General features: G+C 45.0%; 1 protein-coding gene across 3 annotated transcripts in view; it reads right to left on the bottom strand.

Moving 5' to 3' along the window:
* LOC138968962 (uncharacterized) overlaps positions 1-22,239 on the bottom strand; it is a 59,039-nt gene that overhangs the window by 5,683 nt on the left and 31,117 nt on the right. For all 3 annotated transcript variants that reach the window (XM_070341646.1, XM_070341647.1, XM_070341648.1), the window contains 6 exons: positions 21,343-21,486; positions 16,750-16,964; positions 14,483-14,775; positions 8,011-8,258; positions 5,848-6,072; positions 5,051-5,249 (listed from right to left, as the gene is read on the bottom strand). In XM_070341646.1, the coding sequence (XP_070197747.1) occupies positions 5,051-5,249; positions 5,848-6,072; positions 8,011-8,258; positions 14,483-14,775; positions 16,750-16,964; positions 21,343-21,486 (1,324 nt within the window). The remainder of the gene's footprint in view (positions 1-5,050; positions 5,250-5,847; positions 6,073-8,010; positions 8,259-14,482; positions 14,776-16,749; positions 16,965-21,342; positions 21,487-22,239) is intronic.

Raw genomic sequence — 22,239 nt, 5'->3', positions numbered from 1 at the left:
GGATATGAACACTCGTAGCCTCCTTGAGAACCAGGTTGCAAAAAGATCGACTATCGGTTTGTCCGCCTGCATCCAAAGCTGCTGGAGAGCATGGTGGGTGATTGTCCTTTTTCTTCTTCTTCTTCGTTCGTGGGCTGAAACTCCTACGTACACTCGTGTTTTTGCATGAGTGGATTTTTATGTGTATGACCGTTTTTACCCCGCCATTTAGGCAGCCATACGCCGCTTTCGGAGGAAACATGCTGGGTATTTTCGTGTTTCTAAAACCCACCGAACTCTGACATGGATTACAGGATCTTTTCCGTGCGCACTTGGTCTTGTGCTTGCGTGTACACACGAAGGGGGATAAACCACTAGCAGGTCTGCACATAAGTTGAACTGGGAGATCGGAAAAATCTCCACACTTAACCCACCAGGCGGCCGCGGCAGGGATTCCAACCTTCGACCTTTCGATTTAGAGGCCGACGTCTTACCACCCCGCCACAGCGCCTGTCGGGTGATTGTCCAATCCATGTGGAGTACTTTCGAGGATCGACTGAGCGAGTCTGCCAAAACATTCAGTTTTCCCGGCAGATATTTTGCTGATACCGTGATCTGATTCTGGTGACACCACTTCAGAATTTGGCATGCTCTGAGTAAAAGCGTGAGAGAGCGGAAACCGCCCCGTTTGTTTATGTAGGGTGCAACAGTCGTATTGTCTGTATGAAGACGAACATGTTTGCCTGCCACCAGCGATAGAAAGCTCTGAAGACCGTGGGCTACAGCCTCTAACTCGAGCACATTGATGTGTGAGAGAGCTTAACCTGTTGTCCACGTGCCTGAGGCTGTGTGGTGAGAACGATGAACACCCCAGCCTGATAGGGAAGCGTCTCTGACTGACGCTTGTGTCTCCATTGTGAACTTGATTTGTCTCAGAAATCTGTTCGGAGGAGACAAGACTTTTGTTTGTATTGCCATATTGGCTTCTGGTTTGACGGGAAACTTGAACAGTGGAACTCTGGTTAAGGGAGTCTTCCCCTCCTTCCAGAGTAGTCTGAACCCCGAACGCACTATACCCACTATCCACTGACTGTTTACATTTAGTAACCAAAGAGCAAGGGACCATGACAGGCCGCCTGCGACCAAAGGCGTGGTGGTTGCATGGGCTAGTGGTTCGGGGTTGCATCATTGGGGGTGTGCTTTGCGTCCCGACCCCCTTGAATTGCCGAAAGACGGCTTCTTCTTAGGGTAAGGCTCGCCTCTTCCCCGTCCTCGTGAAGAAGAGCTGGCTTGTGCTGACCTGCCCCTATGCGCCGAAGAGGCGGAAGGTTTAGGCGGTCTGAAGCTCTTGCTCTGAGGCTTAGGAAAGCCGTGTTGCGCTATCTTGGCTATAGCCAAATCCCGATCGTCCCGGGTTTGCTTGTGAAGCGCGTCGAGAGACGGCTGCCCCAACAAGGCACCCTCCGTGAACGGGGATAACTTGATAGCCTCAAGCGTGGCTTTGTCTTGGATCCTGGAACCCGAGAGAAACGCTGACCTGCACGTGTGCACCGCGTGTGCATAAAGATGCGCAGAAAGACGCATTTGTTCGGCTGAGACTTTGGCCAAAGTAGCGAGCAGCGTCGTCACATCCTTTTCGCTCGCGTCCTGTCGAAACTCAAACGGTTCCAAGGACGTAGCGATAGAACGGGAGAGGGACCTGAGTAGCGTTTCCGAAAGGGAAGCTAACTCTAGGTTGTATCTCCCTGTTTCTTCCAATGCTACGAGAGCGGATTCTGTATAAGGAACAGCTCTGTCCTTACTGTAGCCATCCTCCCTGAGAGTCGCTAACTCCGGTGTCACCGGAAGTGGTGCTCGTGGTAGAGAAAAAGTGTCTAAGAGATTGCGTGGCACAGAGTTCAAATAGAACTTACGGGCAGCAGCTTGCCCGACATATTAAGGGGTTGGCTGTGCGGAAGCTAGCCACGGCTGTGCTAACTCTGGTGCCGGACTGTGCGCTGATAGCAGAGGCACTGTGTCCAAAGGCACATATTCCGACCGGGAATTCTTAGCCAGAATCTTAGACATCTCATACGCCACTGAGGGAGATTCACGAAACTTAAAAGTTTGTTTTTCTCCCTGTGTTGAGCGAAAATCTCTGACAGCAGAAGGTGGTGGTTCAGACAAGCTTGTTGTTGACACTGCACTCCTTCCTCAAAGTATCTTGAAGCTACCTGAGCTGCCAAAGCTACTGCATGGGGAAGCTTGTCTGGTAGCCGGAAATTGGGATCTTCATCAGAAAGAGAAGTCCCGTATTCCGATTCTCCTTCCGGCACGGAAGTGCCTACCGGAAAATCACCTCCATAATGACTGTCATAGTCATAGGCAGTGTCATCCGGAAGAGAGGTACCGCGTGAGGCATGCCCTCTACTCGTATCCTCTCTGGAGAGAACTTCCTGCCCCCTGGGCGGAAGTGTGGAGAGCTGTGCTAGGGATGCTTTCGTCAAGCAAACCGGCACCTGCTTGTCTCCTGCTGTAAGCACAGGCCCCTGCAAGTCGTGATGCGAGCGAGTCTCCTGCCTTACAACAACTTCCTGCCCCCTGGGCGGAAGGGAAGAACGCTGTGCTAGAGATGCTTTAATGCAAATCGGCATTCGCGTGTCTTCCGTCAAGAGTACAGGCCCCTGCAAGTCGTGATGCGAGCAGATCTCCTGTCTCCCAACAACTTCGCGCACCCGTGGCGGAAGTTTGGACCGCTGAACCGATGTTGCATCCGTATAGCAAACCGGAACTTGCGTGTCCTCCGATCTAAGTACAGGCCCCTGCAAGTCGTGATGCGAGCAAGTCTCCTGTCTTATCACGGCTTCCTGCCCGGCGCCGGGCGGAAGTAGGGAACGCCCGTGCGTATCTCCCTGTGGGACAGTCACAGTACCTTTAATGGAGCTGCTGAAACCGGAAGTAGAGGCATGGTGAGGGAAACTCTTTCCGTCTTCACCGGAATGTTGTTCAGCGTGAACGTCGGCCGACGTAATAGTGGCTGACGGCGCTGCCTTAACCCTCGACCGAGAGCGATCGTCCACCGCTCTTGCCTGGAGAGAGAGCAAATGTTCGCTCGCCGAGCGCAATTCTGACGAAAACATGCACCTCATTTGATCGCTAAACGTTGCAAACATTGCTGACAAATCTTCCTTCTCCGATGCTATGCTAGCCTTAACCGGCGCTGACTTGCATTCTTGCTTCAACGCCGGCATTATTGGACTCTTAGGATTGTCAATTTCTACCGTGAAAGTATTCTGAGAAACTGGCTCGAACACAGTAACTGTAGGTTTAGAACCCTTGGGCTTCTTAGCCGCTTTCTTAGACGGAGACTCAGTAATGGCTACCTGTCTAGAGCTGGGTTTCTTCTTCGCACTGTCAGCCATACTGGCGTTAGTCTTGCAGACGAAAGTAAACAAAGACTAACTCGTGGCCAACGAAACAACTACAACGAAAGACAAGAAGAGCAAACGCTCGATCGAGTCACTTTCGCAGTTCTGAATATTATATGAGGCATCAGATGGACAGGAAGAAATTGCTATTCACAACACAATGAGTCACGTTCACATAAAATTTGAGCCCGGTCACTTTTATAGTTTCCGAGAAAAGCCCAACGTTAAGTTGTGTGTTGCCGAACAGAAAAGGCTAGTTATCTCCCTTGTTTTTCTGATAACGTTCGTAAAAGGCTACAGATGTAAATACTTTGATGTAAAGAATAATCCTACAAAGTTTCAATCACATCCGATGAACTTTGTCAAAGATATAAAATGTCTAATTTTTCCTTTGACGCTGACCTGTGACCTTGAAAAAGGTCAAAGGTCAACGAAACCATCGTTAAAGTGTAGAGGTCATTGGAGGTCACGACTAAACAAAATATGAGCCCGATCGCTTTGATAGTTTCCGAGAAAAGTCCAACGTTAAGGTGGTGTCTACGGACGGCCGGCCGGCCGGCCGGCCGGCCGGACAGACTAACACTGACCGATTACATAGAGTCACTTTTTCTCAAGTGACTCAAAAATGGAAAAATCTCACCCAATCTCAGCTAGAAAGCTAACATACAGACGTGACCAGGGTGTAGTCTGCCAAAAAAGCAGTGGGCTAAAGAATAGCCCGAGCGAAATCCAAAACACGTCCTTACTGAGTTAGACGCTGTCGCTGAAGAGTAGAATGAATAAAACATGGCGGCGAGAGCACGCGTGCGCAATGCATGTTGGGAGGTAACCTTGACCTGGCGTTGTCATGTGACCGTCAAGGTTGTTCTATTTTTAGGGTTACTTCTCCCCTACCAGGGTGGAGTGTAGTTTCAGCGTTCTAGCACTAAACTGAAGTAAATTGCTTTATCCTACATACGTGAGAGAGACACCCGTGAGATAATAATCGTTCAAATCACACGTGTGTATATCATGTAAATGAGGTCATGTCAAGCAAGTCTGGCAGGGACCTGTTTTTCCACTGCTTATGATGCCAAAGTCACCGAGACAAACGTCATTCTATAAACAAAAATTGCGCTCGCTAATTACCCTCGATGAATCTTCAGAACTAACAAACACGTCACGCCATACTTTCAGAGTGACGTTTCTTTGCTTTGACGTAATAGATTGCACGAGGCTTTAGAAGAGATCGAGGTTCCAAAACAAGCGTCTTTAATGTAGCTGCCTCGACTGTAGGGCATATTCAGTTAAAACACACGTAAGTACAGTATGTAGGATAAACAAAATACTACATGGCTTGCTGTATTGTACCAGATTTACACTCGTTGCTTTTGCAAAGAGTGAACAACTCGCTTTCGCTCGCAGTTCAATATTGTTTTTAACAACTCGTGTAAATCTGGTACGACACAGCAAGCCATGTAGTATTCTCTATATATGTGAATTGGGATAAGATATGCATCATTCACCAGCTCAATTTATATGCACATGTGCACTCATGCAAAATAGTGCAGACATACAAAGACAGATTTTTCCCTCTGAAAAGAGAAATCAAATAAATGAAATTAAAAAACAAACAAACAAACAAAATAGCCATGTGCAATATCACAGATAAAATATTTGCTTACCTTCTCTTTGTTTTTGCATGCCCGCTGATTTGTGTGCAAATGGAAGAACAAAGAAGCCAAGACAACCTCTACAGGAAATATGTCTGAAGTCAACACTCTCAACGCCCGATCAAGGCTTAGAGTAGCAATGAAGCTTCTCAGCATCAGGGGATCTGCTTTGAATGCTTGGGACAGCCCTTCACACATTCCAATCTCAAACCTGTCAAACCAAATAAAACAAATTGTCATCATTTTCACGAGTGTTCATTGACATCCAGCTGGGAAATAAATCTCATGTTCCCAATGCAATAAATCTCTGGTTCCCATAGTTCCGGAGGCAGGTTATACATGGATAATCAAAAGCAAGCCCAATAGAAACACTCGGGGATACTTCGGCTCTTTTCATTGGCGTTTCCTCAGACAGACAGACCACACTGCTTTGCAAAGTTCCAAAAATGAATTGGCAAAATGGCAAAAGTAAACAAAAAACAAAACTACTTCATGAAAGGTCATAAATTCATCACAAACAAATGAAACCTAGCGATATGTTTTGTCTTCTTACAAAGTCATGGAGTGCGTGTATCTGTGTTTCGATAAACAGAAGTTCGGAGAAACACGAACGTCAAGTTCAAGTCAAACCAATTGACCCCTGACACACACATTTTGACCCGTGCACAAGACATTGTATCGCTAAACAGGTTGACAATACCCCTTTAAACAAACCAATCAAGAAGATTCTTTTCACTTGAATAAATTCATGTTTATTTTAGGGAAAAACATATTTTCAATGTGAACATTCTTATGAAGTGAAAACTCACATATGTTCCGCCTGACTTGCTTCCTTGAAGACTTTGATCTTGTCTTCCACTCTTCTAGTTCCCCACCAGACTGGAGTTCGATGTTCCTCTGATAAAGGGGGATCATGAAATGGTTGGCAATCTTCACTTAAGAGATGCACCAGTGGAATGCAGTAGATCCAAGAGCAACTTCTGTCTCGTTTGTTGGCCATGCACAGAGGCAGCAACAGTTTTTGCACAGGATTTCTGCAGGAAGAATGAAGGCTTGATCAGCTCTGATATGAGAACAGAATACACTAGCTGTGCCTTCAACCACAAGCATTGAGCCTTATATATTGATACTCAGATGCATAAAACGGTCTCTTTGAATTTACATGCACCATCAAAACACCCACAGGGATGGCCAAATCATCCACCCAACCCCCAGGCGCGAGTAAAAAATGAGCCGGGCTAGTAGAAACTGTCTGGCAGCTCGCCTGGCTGGCTAGTGAAAATTCTGGTCAAATGTAAAACAACTTTCTGTTGTACAATCAAGTTTTAAAGTCATATTGAAACACTTTACAATGCAGGAATTTCTGTCGTCTGCAAAACTCCCGCCATTGTTGTAGGGAAATTAGAACGAGGCTCCGGCCTCCGGCATTTTATTGTTTGCACTGCGCATGTCTATCATCAGGTGAATCCGTATACAAAAGATAACATAATAAGTCTGATGCCGAAATGAAGAAGAAAAACAAACAGTATATGAGAAACATAAAAAAATAGGTCGTCAGTGGGAGGTTTTACTGTATTACTGTGTCATAATTTTTGTGTGTGGTATGTAACCGGCTCGTGAAATTTCTGACTGTCTAGCGACTTTCTTGCAGTTACTCCCCCGGCTGGCGAATCAAATTTATGAGATTTGGCAATCCCTTACAATTCTGATCATGTTCGCCTTGACAGAACATTGTTAGACTTTTAAAAGCACAACTTTAAACCCATCAAAAACAAGAAAAGCAAATGCTTACACAACTCGCCTTAGTCATGTCCCATTACAGTGAAACCCTCCTTTTCATACCCCAATAGAAGAATCCCTCCCCTTTAAGACCCCCCCCCCCCCACCCAATAGAAGACTCCCTCCTTTCTTTCCCCCTACCCCCCCCCCCCCAACCCTCCTACTTGATAGAAGAATCCCTCCCTTTTAAGACAGCTATCCCCCAATAAGACCCTCCCTGTCAAGACCCTGTTTTCTCAGATTTTCTGTTCATAACCTCTGTAAATTTACCTCTATTTTAAGACTCCCTCTTTTTTCTTCTCAGATTTTTGTTTAGGTCTTTAATTTAAAAGAATTCCACTGTATATGACCCCCCCCCCCCCCCCCCCACAATAGTCTAGCCAAGACTAAAATACCCCAGACACTAAGCTGTGACCTAATCCAACAATGACATCATAGCTTAGTGAGGTCAAGACTTAGTTTGTTGATAGCTCAGTGGGCATTTTCAGTACTGATAATCTTCTCCAGCTGTGACCCTGAAATTTGATGTCTGCTGATTTTCAACACCTAGTATTGTGTGAAATTTGGAGGCTTTTGCTTCAAAAATATCCAAGAAAACCTCAACTGTGAGTGTGTATGAACATGACCCCACTGTGACCCCAAAATTGGACAAAGGTCAACCTAACTCAGGTCATGTCAGCTGATCATCAACCTCTTGAAGTGTGCAAAGTTTCACAGCTCCAGCTTCAAAAACACCCAAGAAAACATCATCATTAAGATTTTATGAATCGAAACATGACCCCGCTGTGACCCCAACATTTGACAAGCAACCAAACTGGGGTCAAATCAAGAGATCATCAAACCCTAGAAGTGTGCAAAGTTTCACAGTTATCACCAAGATAATGTCAACGTTAGGTTTTCATGAATCAAACATGACCCCGCTGTGACGAGGGTCAACCAAACTGGGGTCACATTGGGAGATCAAACCCTAGAAGTGTGCAAAGTTTCATAGCGCTTCAAAAACATCTGAGATAACCTCAATGTGAGATGTTTTTGTCCACAGCCGGCCAGCCATTCGGAGAACACTGCTCAGTACTAAGACTCACAGATTACTCAGATGAGTCAAATACCCTATGTGAAATGTCGTTGTTCATGACTAAAACACTGGGGGGGGGGGGGGGGGGGGAGGGGAGAAGAAAAAAGGAGTATTTTACTTTTTCTCTTCCATCAAGGTTGGAAAGTGTTTGGCCAGGTAATCAATGTCAGGACATGTTTTGTTTTCCATATCAGGTCTGATCAGCAGTGCTTTGAAAATGATCTCTTTGTCGTCTTGTGGAACAGCAACTTTCCATTGTTGAGACAGCTGCAGCAAAAATACTGCTACTACCACTGTGGGTTTCTCCAAGGTGACAGCAGCCTTCACTTGTTCCAGGATATTGTTGAGTAGAAATCTTTCAATGCACTGTAACAAAGGATATGACTAATGAAATAATCACGCACACACAAATGCCCCTGATGTGACCTTAACAAATGATGGATGTCAATCAAACCTACTCAGTGTATGTTGGTAATATCAGAGGCAATCATTTGTATTTTTGTTGTTGTCCAAAACAACCCTTCGGTTATCTTAAAATTTGAGAAGGGTCAACTAAACTTTGGTCATGTCTGGAGGCCAGCAAAATCTCAAAGCAAGTGAAGTTTTAAAGCTGTAACTTCAGAACCCTCTGAGAAACCTAAACATTACATTTGTCATCTATGGCGTCTAGCCTTGCCAGCAGACGGCCTAACACTTCCGAATCCTAAGGCTCTCCTGAATGCCCAGGTGAGTCTAAAGTGGGTTGCTTGTGGATCTGTTGAAGTCCCTATGTTTGTTTTTCTTTTTTCCCTTATAATATTCATCCAAATTCCAATCATTTTCTGTAGTTTTATAAGAATCAAAAATTTTAGTAATAAATTTTCATTTGATTAATATACTTACCCAACTCACATATAGCAATTAACCCTAGTTCAGTGCTGGTAACGCTGTACGCGTCCTCTTGGTAACAAGGAAGGCGCCTCTAAAATAAGAGTGACATGAGACCCGTAAGGGTGTCTAAGCCAGCCCGGAAACGAGGCTGCCTTCCGTATGCATACACCGCCATATGCAATTCATTCTAAAGCGAAGCCCAACTCACTCCTTTTTTAGACCCAAACACCCCCCACAGCGGGGAGGCGGGAGGGAATAAATGATGTGAGTTGGGTAAGTATATTAATCAAATGAAAATTTATTACTAAAATTTTTGATTAAATTACATATCTTACCCAACTCACATATAGCAGATTGCTACTATAGGTGGCGGGTACTCACCAAGTTAAGAATGCAGAACCTGCCCTGCAGCCACCAGAGACGGCAAAGCTGAACTGCCGTCCTGCCGACTTGAGGCGACATCCCTCAGGTAAAAGTTAATGAAAATGTCTTCCGACCGCCAGTATGCAGACGCAAGAACTTCCGAGAGGCGTCCAGAACGAAGAACCGCTAAGGAAGACGCCCAAGCTCTAGCTTCATGTGTTCTGGACGAAGTATGAGGCAACACGGCTCTGACATCGCCAGACTGGCTCTGCCACCAAATGTAAGCCTGCCTAATGGTGCTTGAAACCCATTTAGTCAGAGTGATCTTCGAAACATCCTTCCCTCTCACCGTGTTGAGTGAGATGAACAACAACTTTTGAGTTTTCGAGCGAATCGGTAGCGTCCTAGCCAGGTAGCTGCTGAGGGCCCTTACCGGACAATTATAAACATCAGGATCCCCCGGAGCCAGAACGCTGCTCAAGGGGGGAACATGAATACAAGGAGATGACTGACCAGGTTTTTGGTTTTTCGCTAAAAAATCCGGCCGAAACTTCAAAGTAAAAGATCCATCTTTCTCTAAGGCAATATCTTTTGCCAAACCCGAGAGAGCGTGTACTTCGCTGCCGCGCCTAGCAGTCGCGAGCAAAACAAGAAATAAAGTTTTCTTCGTAAGGTTAGCCAAACTGGCTAAATGAAGAGGTTCAAAATCATCCAAAGCCAAAAAACGAAGAACTAAAAACAGGTCCCACGCCAGGAGCTGTACCTTTGACCGAGCTAAATCAAGAGAAGCGCCCTTGATTACACTCGCTATCACGCCACTGATTTTATGGCCAAGTTGTCTAAGCGTAGAGGAAATAGCTGACCTTCTTACGCGCAAAGAGGAAGGAGAACCTCCCCGTTCCGCCAACCAGGATAAATGATTAGCTACGTGCATCGATCTCGGAGCCAGAGGATCGACGCCGTTCTCTGAATACCATTTGGACCAGGAAGACCAATGCGAAGCATACACCGATTTGGTCGAATCCCTGTGTGCCTGCTGAACCAATTTCAAAGTCGAAGCTGTGGCACCCGCACGGAGCAGAGAGACTCGGACAGAATCCATCCGTGTAGCTGCAAGGCCTGAGGATTCTGGTGCGGAACGCCCGACCTGGGCTGCAACAGATCGCCCTTTCGAACCCCGAGAGGAATGGGCGGACGAACCGCCATGCGAACCAGATCTGGATACCAATGCTGGCTGGGCCAAAGAGGGACCACCAATACCAACGCCGGCCCTTCCAGTTCTGCTTTTCTTATCACCTTGCCGAGAAGGCAAAACGGTGGGAATGCATAAGCCTGCAGATTTGTCCAGTCCATCTCCAGAGCATTGACCCCCCAAGCTTGAGGGTCGGGAAACGGAGACACGAAAAGAGGGAGACGAGTCGAGTATCTCGTCGCAAACAAGTCGATGGGAGGCTTGCTTACTTGCGCCCAAAGGCGCTCCAGAGCCTGGTGGGAGAGAGTCCACTCCGAGTGTAAGATCTTGCTCCCTCTGCTAAGAGCATCGGCCAAGACATTGAGAGTGCCTTTCAGATAGACAGCTGACAGGAGAATGTTGTGTAAACTGCACCATGTCAGCAAGCGACACGCGCTGTCCGACAGAACCTGAGAGCGAGTGCCCCCTTGACGGTTTAAGTAAGCCGCCAAGAGGCCTGACTGACGTTCCACACACCCGACGCCGTCTGATCTGCAAGATGAGCACCCCAGCCCGACAGGGAGGCGTCCGTGAACAGATTGTTCTGAGGAGGTGGAGGGACAATAGGAACGCCCTGCGACACCCAGGGGAGAAGCCAAACACTTGTGGTCCGGCTGAACCAAGACCCCAACTCGATCTGAGCATTCCAGTCTTGCGAAGTTTGGTCCCATAGCGCCTGCAGAGCTGCCTAAAACGGCCGTTTGTGCACTCTGCCTAGAGGAACAAGAGGCGCCATGGACTCCATCTGACCCAACAGAGAGTACAACTCCCGGGCCGTGGACAGATTCTCTCCGTAAAGAGAGCGGATAGATGCCTGTAACTTGTCTACTCTCTTTTGCAACGGGCGAACCGACCAATCCAGAGTATTGAACTGCATCCCCAGATACGAGAAATCCTGTGACGGATCCAACTCCGACTTCACCCGATTGACCGTGAATCCGAGCTGTAATGCCAGACTGAGCACTCTCTGTGTGTGCCTGCTGCAAAGAACCTGGTCCTGATGCAAAATCAGCCAGTCGTCCAAATAGGCTCTCACGAGGGCACAGAGTTGACGAATGACCATCGTAAAAATCCAGGGGGCGAGCGAAAGACCGAACGGGAGCGCTCGAAACTGGAAAATTTTCTCCCCCCAACGGAACCGCAGCCATTTCTTGTCTGCCGGGTGCATGAGCACATGAAAATAAGCGTCGGTCAGATCCACAGACGTGACCCAGTCTCCTGGCCGTAAAGCCTCTCTTACTGAGGCCGGAGTCTCCATGGTGAATTTCACCACCCGCAGGAACCTGTTCAAAGTCGACAAGTCTAGGACAGGTCTCCATGTCCCCGAAGCCTTGGGGACCACAAATAGTCTCACGTAAAAGCCCGGAGACCCTTGATCGAGCACTTCCTCGATAGCCCCTTTCAACAGAAGGGATGCCACTTCCCCCTGTACGGCTGCCTTGGCTTCCAGGTCTCTCGGGAACCGAAAAGGCGGCGGAATTCTGGACAGAGGCGCCTTTCCCTCTGCCCAAAGAAGACGAAATCCCGAACGAATTATCCCCACGATCCACTCGCTGGACACCAAATGTGTCCAGGTAGCGATGGCCCTGGAGGGGCCGCCCGCCACCACAAAGGTGGGGGCCAACGGGATCATAAGTTCGGGAAGCCTTCATTGGGGGTTGAGCTTACGCCCCGACCCCCGAGAACCACCAAATGAACCCCTCTTCTGATAAGGGGCACCACGCCCCCTGCCTCGTGAAGAGGAGCTCTGACTCTGCGCCTTGCCTCCCCCAAAGGAAGGAGTCTGCGTCTTGCCCTGAGTCTGCGTCTTGCCCTGAGTCTGTGGCTTGCTCTGCGACTTAGAAAAACCCTGATGCGCGATACGAGCAATAGCCAAGTCCCGAGCGTCATGGGTCTCTTTTTCCAGCGCGTCAAACGACGCCCGACCCAAAAGAGACCCTTCCGTAAACGGAGAAAGTCTGAGAGTCTCTATCGTACCTTTATCCCTGATCTTGGAGCCAGCAAGAAAGGCCGCTCTGCGGGAGAGAACCGCATGTGTGTAAAGCCTGGCTGACAAATGCATTTGTTCCTGCGTGACTTTGCCCAAAGTAGCCAAAAGAGTCGTCACATCCTCCGCCGAGGCATCGAAACGGAATTCAAAAGGTTCCAGAGAAGTAGCAATAGACCGTGACAATGATCGCTGAAGCGATTCTGAAACCGAGGCTAGTTCCAGGAGAGACCTCCCTGTTTCTTCCAAAGACAACAGGGAAGCTTCTGAATAGGGGACCGATCTGTCTTTGCTATACCCATCCTCTCTCAAGGAGGCCAGTTCCGGAGTCACCGGAAGCACGGCCTTAGGCAACGAAAAAGACTCAACCAAGCTGATAGGCCGAGAAGCAAGTTTGAAGTTCCGAACAGCAGAACCAGGAACCTGCCGCCCTGCCTGAGCCAGGTACGGCAAAGCCGAATCAGGGGCAACCCCATGCTGTGACAACAGCGGCACCGTAGAGGCCTGAGACAGCGTATGATAGCGCGAAGTCGCCAAGACCTTAGCCATCTCAAACGCCACCGCAGGAGACTCACGGAAACGGAGTGAACACTTAGCACTCCGAAAGTCTCCCAGAGCAGAAGGTGGAGGTACCAACTGAGAGTTACACTCCACCACTGCTTCCTCAAAATACTTAGATGCCGTAACAGCAGCCAGGGCCACAGCCGATGACAGCTTAAGCGGCAAATTGAATCCAATGCCCTCCGCCTGTCCGGAAGCATCGTCCTCAAAACAGTCCTCTTGCACCTCCGTGCAATCCGGAAGCTGATCCCCGTACTGACTACCATCGTCTAGCAGAGAACCAGCTTTACTGTCTACCCCCCGCCCAGAGGGCGGAATCGGAAGCCACACACACTCGCCCCCGTCCACAGACTGAGCAGAGTGCAGCGGAACTTCCTTACGCGCACCAGGGCTCTTACTCCCCACAGAAAGGCCGCCAAAGCGGGTTGAGTCAGCCGAGAGATAAGAACTTTCGCCCGGCCGCAATGCGCCTGAGGCTACTCGCTCCTGACCGCGTGCCGAGTTTTGGCCGGAGAACCCGGTTACTAACTCAGCAGACATACCTTGTGTACGAGACGGAACGCCGGAATGCGAACCCAAAAGCGGACACGGCACAATCTCCTCATCCTGAGAGGCATGCACCTCCGCTCTCGTGACTGTAGTGGCAGGAGACGAGCGAACGCTGGCAAGCAAAGAGACGCCAGCCACACCCGAGGGAAGAGAACGAAGCTCCGCTCTCGTCGAAGTAATCTCGGCCGCTAAAGTAGACACCTGCGAACTAAGAGATAACAACAAAGCAGCAACATCAGCGGATGCCAACCCAGGCACCACAGGGGGAGAATCCCCCTTAGCAGGTTTATTCACGTGAGCGGTCTTGTCAACCGGCTTAGCCGACAAAATGGCCGCTGTCTTGTCTACCGGCTTAGCGGGCAAATCAACAAACACATCAAAAGATTTTTTTGCAAGAGTATCTTCACCAGAAACGGATTGTTTAGTCTTCCTAGAAGATTCTTTAGAAGAAGTGGGCGCAGCAGCTACCTTTTTAGGCGTACACCTCTTCTTGGCGTTGTCGGCCATGACACAACAAAGACTCACGAAAAAATTTTGTTGCAAGTCCAAAATGCGGCCAACAACGCTGCCAAAATCAAGAATAAACAAGAACGACCTCACCTCAACAGTAGTAGAGAAGTCCAGATGCAAGAAGATACCAAGAGGACCAACAAAGTCAAAACGGCTGAAACAGCCGGAGCGTACATCAAATGCGACCAGTCTCACTGGCGCTGAGCTTTGGAATGAATTGCATATGGCGGTGTATGCGCGCGCATACGGAAGGCAGCCTCGTTTCCGGGCTGGCTTAGACACCCTTACGGGTCTCATGTCACTCTTTTTTAGAGGCGCCTTCCTTGTTACCAAGGGGACGCGTACAGCGTTACCAGCACTGAACTAGGGTTAATTGCTATATGTGAGTTGGGTAAGATATGTAATTTAATATTAAATTTAAGCACGAGAATGGTTCACTTTCACATTCATATTCACTGTTGATCAAACGCTCAGCCAACACAAGAAATTGTCTACATGAGGAAATAAACTCAGACTTACTTCACAAAAAAATTTCTCCACGTCTTGGGATGTTGCAGCAAAAGGCTGGCTAGATGCTATTATCTTCATTTTCTTCAAAAAGTCTTCTGCAGACTGCCCAAGGATCTCAACGTGGTTGCAGAGAGCATTCATGATGGTGTCAGGTGATGGAAGAAATAAACCACAGGCTGGAATAACGTCCCGGTTGAAAATGTCCTTGGATGATGTACGGAGGTGGGTGACTCTCCACAGTGAGTCCATCATACCCGTCATGTTATTTGGGTAAGCCATCCAATCATACACATTCCATGTACCTGGAGCAAAAAAATTTTCTTTATTTTCGATCTTAAGTTTTACATCTGATACACTTAACTGCACCATTTCAGGTCAGCTTTTCCTCTGTTTATACTGTCTGTGGTACAACAAAAAATACACATCTTACATAGTTTACATGCACACAGTAAAAAAAACCACAACTATGGCTGTTTCTGGACACAGGTGAACAAACTATGTAAATCCCTGTACGGGATTAAAACAAAGAGAGTACAGTCGAACCTGCATTGGAGACCACCTCTCGATAACAAACACCTGCCCATAACGACCACTCGAAAGGATCCCCGACGAGTTTTACTATAATTCACCTTTCCATAGCGGCCACCTGTCTAACGCGACTGCGGGCAGTCAGTTTCGGTCCCAACTGATTGTTTCAGCCTGTCTAACGCGACCACCCATTGTCTAATTTCTTTAACTTCACAATAATTCCTGTGCAAACTGCAAGTCAAACACATTCTATCCCTAAACTGCAAACGGTACCGGTCATTTCCGAGTACATTAAGGCTGATGGAACTCAGTCGGAATTAACCTGTCCTGGGTGTTCAAAAGTAGAATGTTATGTGAAGTAGGGGTCCTCTGCAATTTTATTGTCTGACACGATCTCATTATGTCCTTGGGTCAAGCATCCCCTCGTCTTCCACAACAAAAATATCCCTGCAACTCCTTCCTGTTGACAAATTCCTGGACTGCTAAAGGTGGTCACTGACCTGAGACACAACTTGGCCGAGTAGCCACTGGCCTCTTTTTGTTTGCTGGCGACTGACAATGAAGTCGGGTAGCTGTGGGCAGTTGAGCATCCTTCTCATGGTTTAACCGTGAGGGCGTTACAAAGCAGTGGAGTATAGCACAGATTATGCAAGCTGGTTTCATTATAGCTGCATCCCACTGAGCATGTACGTTGCTAATTATTGCCGTTGACCTTAACAAAAAGTGACAAGTATTCTTTGAGTGACCATTTTGCCTGTGAAACCTGTAGATGAGAGGGAGAACAAATTTTGTTTTAAATACAGACTAGTTATTTTAATTTCTCTTGAACCCCTTACAGAAACCAAGACTAACACTAACAGTAAAATAAAATAGATGGCTCTGCCAGCTGACCCTTTGGTTAGGAATGCTTGTTAGTTCTGGTCAGCTGATCCTCAACATGACATGGTCATGGAACCCGTACTCAAAAAGTCTTGTGGAAACAAGGAAGTTTATAAGAAGTGCAGATGCTAAAATTCCATCACGCAGTCTACTCACGCTGCTAATTTGCTTAGCCAATAAACATTAACCATCCACGAACTGACCTATCACTGGCTGCTGCATCCCCCCTTTGTCTCACAGAGATGCTACCCGCGCTAAGCGCTTTCACTTGCCAGGCTGTAAACGAAGCATACACATCGTATCATCGAGCTTCCTGTTTGTTTCTCCCTTCATTTCTCCCTTCTTCGCTACTCCCGGATTTTCTTACTCCTGGATTTTTCTTCGCCTTTGTGCTCAGGTAATGTCCACTGTCTTTGCCTGCATTTGCTTGTTGCTAGTAATCAACCAGTAAAAGATGGGACATTTATCAGCTTTAATTGTAGGGCACTCGATCGGTGCACGTCTGCAATCGGCCATCGAAAAACACGTCGATAGCAGGATGTGCCGTGAGTTCGGGTTGTCAGGGAAATTATCAAAGGTCACGTTCCGATGTCATGAGGGTAAAAAGCTTGAGCAGTTTGAAAAAACAGATGTTTCATTTATTGCCATGTTGCGACCAGACACACACATCATGTAAAAAAAAACCACCTGATTTGGATGAGTATTAACACAAAAATCACTTTTAAGAAAATGCTCATTAAATTTTCAGCACAGCTTGACACAGGGATATAAAGCTGCACAACAGGAACAAACAGACAAACTGAATTAAACACAGAAAAAAGGATAACTGGTAAATATAAATATGTATGGCAGCAAACTACTATATATACCTTTTGCACTTGACAGTTGCCTTTGGTTTGGAATGTACAGCTCTCGCTTTGCATTGTCTTTCACTCTAGCACCTGCCTTGTGATAGTAGATCTTCTCCCAAGCAATTTGACCATCCAATTCCACACAGTATTTGTATGGTACCTTGCTGCAGTTCTTCGGAAGCTTGCTGATATCCATGTTGCCTTCGTAGAGGTATCCACACTCATCGTTTCTCCTGAATAAAGAATATTCATGCAGAGAAGTTTGTCCAACATGCTCTTCATTTGGAGAAAAAAAAGTACACTCATTTATGGTTAAGAGTTATTACGTACTAGTTTGATAAGGGAGTTAAATAATAATTGGCACTAACTCCAGTTGCTGTTCATACACTCTGGCTGCAAAATGTCCAAAATGATTTGACATATTTTGGGAACTATACGGCGCGACTATTTTTACCTCAACTTTGACACCAACGTCCATTATTCTGGAATCACTTTGTGTGCGACTAAAATAGGAGTGTGAGCAATAGGGAAAGATTAAAAAAAAAAAAGCGCACATATTTTAGCTGACCATGGCAGTCAGAAGAAACTGAAGGGCCAGAAAAGAAGAGTACACATGTACCCCAGTCATTCTTCGCAAATGGTGGTAACAGTTGGTGGCTCTTTTTGAAGCTACATGTAGTTAATAAATTGCTCTCGCTATAATATCACTTTAACACAAGTTGTATATGTTAACCAAAAGCCAAAGAAACAGCATGAGCATGCAAGGACAATCTGATGAGTATTTGTTCATGAGAGAAAAAATAGGGAAATTTTGTTGTTCAAAATTGTATAACAAGTCGCGCAAAACAAAATTACATTTAGTCAATCTGTTGAACTCCCAGAATGAAACTGAACGCACTGCATTTTTTTGAGTTACTTGAGAAAAAGTGACTCTATGTAATCGGTCAGTGTTAGTCTGTCCGGCCGGCCGGCCGTAGACACCACCTTAACGTTGGACTTTTCTCGGAAACTATCAAAGCGATCGGGCTCATATTTTGTTTAGTCGTGACCTCCAATGACCTCTACACTTTAACGATGGTTTCGTTGACCTTTGACCTTTTTCAAGGTCACAGGTCAGCGTCAAAGGAAAAATTAGACATTTTATATCTTTGACAAAGTTCATCGGATGTGATTGAAACTTTGTAGGATTATTCTTTACATCAAAGTATTTACATCTGTAGCCTTTTACGAACGTTATCAGAAAAACAAGGGAGATAACTAGCCTTTTCTGTTCGGCAACACACAACTTAACGTTGGGCTTTTCTCGGAAACTATAAAAGTGACCGGGCTCAAATTTTATGTGAACGTGACTCATTGTGTTGTGAATAGCAATTTCTTCCTGTCCATCTGATGCCTCATATAATATTCAGAACTGCGAAAGTGACTCGATCGAGCGTTTGCTCTTCTTGTTTCTCACCAAGACAATACAGCTTCGTTAATCCCCGCGGCAAGGAAATCGCTCACTTTTCACGTGCAAAACGAAGTGAATATGACAAGCCAGCTAATACAGCCAGTATCGTATTGCGCTAAGCAGGAAAGCGCGCTTTTCTGTATTCTTTTTATCTTTCTGAGCTTGTTTTTAATACAAACATTTTATATCTATATATGTTTTTGAAATCAGGAATTTATTAGAATCAGGAAATCAGGACATTATAAAGAATACAAATGAAATCCTTTTTGGGTCGATTTCTAACATTTCTAATGTAGTACCTAATAAACCTATTTTCGTTAATTGTGATCACATTTTTAGTGTAAACATTAACGTATGTATATATTTTTAGATTCAGAATTTGATGAAGAATACGATGCAATCATTGTTAAATCTAGTTGCAAAAATTCAAAATTCGATTTAAATGACAACTTTAATTGAGCGAATTCGTTGATTACTTCTTAAGCTTTGGAGCTGCAATGCAATCTGATAATCCGGACTTCGTCAAAGATTGTTTGACCAAAATTTCAACCAATTTGGTTGGAAAATGAGAGCGTGACAGTGCTGCCTCATCTTTCACTAAAAGCCGGAAATGACGTCATCAAGGACATTTATCAAAAACATCTGAGTATATCATATCCAGGAACTCTCATGTGAAGTTTCATGAAAATCGGTCCAACAGTTTTCTCTAAATCGCTACACACACACACATTCATACATTCATACATACATACATACATACATACATATATACACCACGACCCTCGTCTCGATTCCCCCTCTATGTTAAAACATTCAGTCAAAACTTGACCAAATGTAAAACAAGTCGCGTAAGGCGAAAATACAATATTTAGTCAAGTAGCTGTCGAACTCACAGAATGAAACTGAACGCAATGCCATTTTTCAGCAAGACCGTATACTCGTAGCATCGTCAGTCCACCGCTCGTGGCAAAGGCAGTGAAACTGACAAGAAGAGCGGGGTAGTAGTTGCGCTAAGAAGGATAGCACGCTTTTCTGTACCTCTCTTTGTTTTAACTTTCTGAGCGTGTTTTTAATCCAAACATATCATATCTATATGTTTTTGGAATCAGGAACCGACAAGGAATAAGATGAAAGTGTTTTTAAATTGATTTCGAAAATTTAATTTTGATAATAATTTTTATATATTTAATTTTCAGAGCTTGTTTTTAATCCAAATATAACATATTTATATGTTTTTGGAATCAGAAAATGATGGAGAATAAGATGAACGTAAATTTGGATCGTTTTATAAATTTTTATTTTTTTTTACAATTTTCAGATTTTTAATGACCAAAGTCATTAATTAATTTTTAAGCCACCAAGCTGAAATGCAATACCGAAGTCCGGGCTTCGTCGAAGATTACTTGACCAAAATTTCAACCAATTTGGTTGAAAAATGAGGGCGTGACAGTGCCGCCTCAACTTTCACGAAAAGCCGGATATGACGTCATCAAAGACATTTATCAAAAAAATGAAAAAAACGTTCTGGGATTTCATACCCAGGAACTCTCATGTCAAATTTCATAAAGATCGGTCCAGTAGTTTAGTCTGAATCGCTCTACACACACACACAGACAGACACACACACGCACATACACCACGACCCTCGTTTCGATTCCCCCTCGATGTTAAAATATTTAGTCAAAACTTGACTAAATATAACAAGTCGCGTAAGGCGAAAATACAATATTTAGTCAAGTAGCTGTGGAACTCACAGAACACGTGGAATTGACAAGAAGAGCGGGGTATTCGTTGCGCTGAGAAGGATAGCACGCTTTTCTGTACCTCTCTTTGTTTTAACTTTCTGAGCGTGTTTTTAATCCAAACATATCATATCTATATATTTTTGGAATCAGGAACCGACAAGGAATAAGATGAAAGTGTTTTTAAATTGATTTCGAAAAAAAAAATTTGATAATAATTTTTATATATTTAATTTTCAGAGCTTGTTTTTAATCCGAATATAACATATTTATATGTTTTTGGAATCAGCAAATGATGGAGAATAAGATAAACGTAAATTTGGATCGTTTTATAAATTTTAATTTTTTTTTACAATTTTCAGATTTTTAATGACCAAAGTCATTAATTAATTTTTAAGCCACCAAGCTGAAATGCAATACCGAACCCCGGGCTTCGTTGAAGAGTACTTGACCAAAATTTCAACCAATTTGGTTGAAAAATGAGGGCGTGACAGTGCCGCCTCAACTTTCACGAAAAGCCGGATATGACGTCATCAAAGACATTTATCAAAAAAATGAAAAAAAACGTTCGGGGATTTCATACCCAGGAACTCTCATGTCAAATTTCATAAAGATCGGTCCAGTAGTTTAGTCTGAATCGCTCTACACACACACACACACACACACACACACGCACGCACGCACGCACGCACACACATACGCACATACACCACGACCCTCGTTTCGATTCCCCCTCGATGTTAAAATATTTAGTCAAAACTTGACTAAATATAAAAAGGATCGACAACACCTTCTGTTTAAAGCAATAATTCTCCTTCCTTTAAAACAACAGATTTTTATCTTAAATGTGTTTTCAGTGACAAGAGCCTTCAAAAGTAAAGATGCAAAAGAACAAATATCTGTTGATTCTGCTGTCTTTGTGCACCTAACATTTTGAAAAAGTGGGTCAGTGGCATGACATGCTATGTCCCATTACAGTAGGCTTACAAAGATAAATGTTTACTACAATATCATGAATATGAGGTCAACACGGTAACTTTGATCCCATATTGACAGAATGTGTATTCAACCAAAATCTATGACGTGTCCCACAAATTAAATACATTTACACAACACACCAGTTAATTCCCATTGCCAGGTCTTGATAATTTAGATCTGAGTGTACTTAGGAGATCTGCATCCGGTATCATTGATCTACAGTGCAGTTTTGCAGGGTTATTCCTCAGCTTTGTGGTTCACTGCAAACACAATTTTAGATTTCTTGCTCAGCTATATGTCAGCTTTCCTTCAGCCTCAATTTCCCTTCTCTGTCACAAATAGCAAATAGTGACTTACCTACATAGCTATACAAAGAGAAACGTAACAGCCACTCTTTTTCCACAGCCCCTTCTCGTAGAAAATCTATCCGCCCATACTTACTCAGTGAAATGCAGTTGAGTGGCTCCATGCAGACTTTGCTCATCTGGATTCATGCAAACGAAGACACGGCAGTTGTTCTTTTCCAGTTGTTTAAACTTTCTTGAGATGATCACATGGAACACCACCCTAGCATTCTGGTGCACTCTGTTAAACAGGTATGAGGACAGGTATACTTCCGTCTGACGGGATACTGCTTGCAATCACATAATTATGCATGCTTCTACTCGTAAGGAAACAAGTGAAAAGAAAACAGCTGCATTCCCAATTGGCAGCAAAATAACATCTGCTTTTGAGAAAAACCCAATGGAAGTTCATTAATTAGACATCACTAGCGACCATTAAATGCATTCAACACGCGGTGATACATCGCCCATTGGGCTTTTTCCAAAATAGAACGAGTAATTCTGCAAAATCGTTAACTGAAAGAACTCACTAATTATGCAACTCTTTGATAAATTAGATTTTCAATACTTTGCTCAAAATCTTAAGAATTAATTAGGATGAATATAATAGGGGAGACCGGGGCTAGTCTGCCCCCGGGGCACATCCGTCTTTGTCTGTTTATTCTTACGTTTGCCACCTTTTAGTCATTCACACCATGTGAGAGTGGTGTCCCTTCTTCCCGCCATATCCTGCAGAAGTTCAGAGGTTGCGCGCCCATATATCGTGAGTACAGATCACAAAAAGTGTTTTTCTTCATTTTTGTAACATGAATGCATAGGAGTTGACTTAGGTTTTGATGCATTACCTCTGAGAACAAATACTTAGTCTTGGTGTCAAGTGAAAGTGCGTTAATTAAGGTCGAGTTCTGACGAAAGTTTTGCTTCTTCCTTCCCATGTTGTGCTCGCTATCTGGCACTAGAGTTGCCTGCCCGTGCGGGGGCAAGTCCGCCTATT

This window comes from Littorina saxatilis, linkage group LG6, assembly GCF_037325665.1.
Source record: "Littorina saxatilis isolate snail1 linkage group LG6, US_GU_Lsax_2.0, whole genome shotgun sequence".
NCBI lineage: Eukaryota > Metazoa > Mollusca > Gastropoda > Littorinimorpha > Littorinidae > Littorina > Littorina saxatilis.
This window is presented reverse-complemented; position numbering and strand designations above follow the sequence as displayed.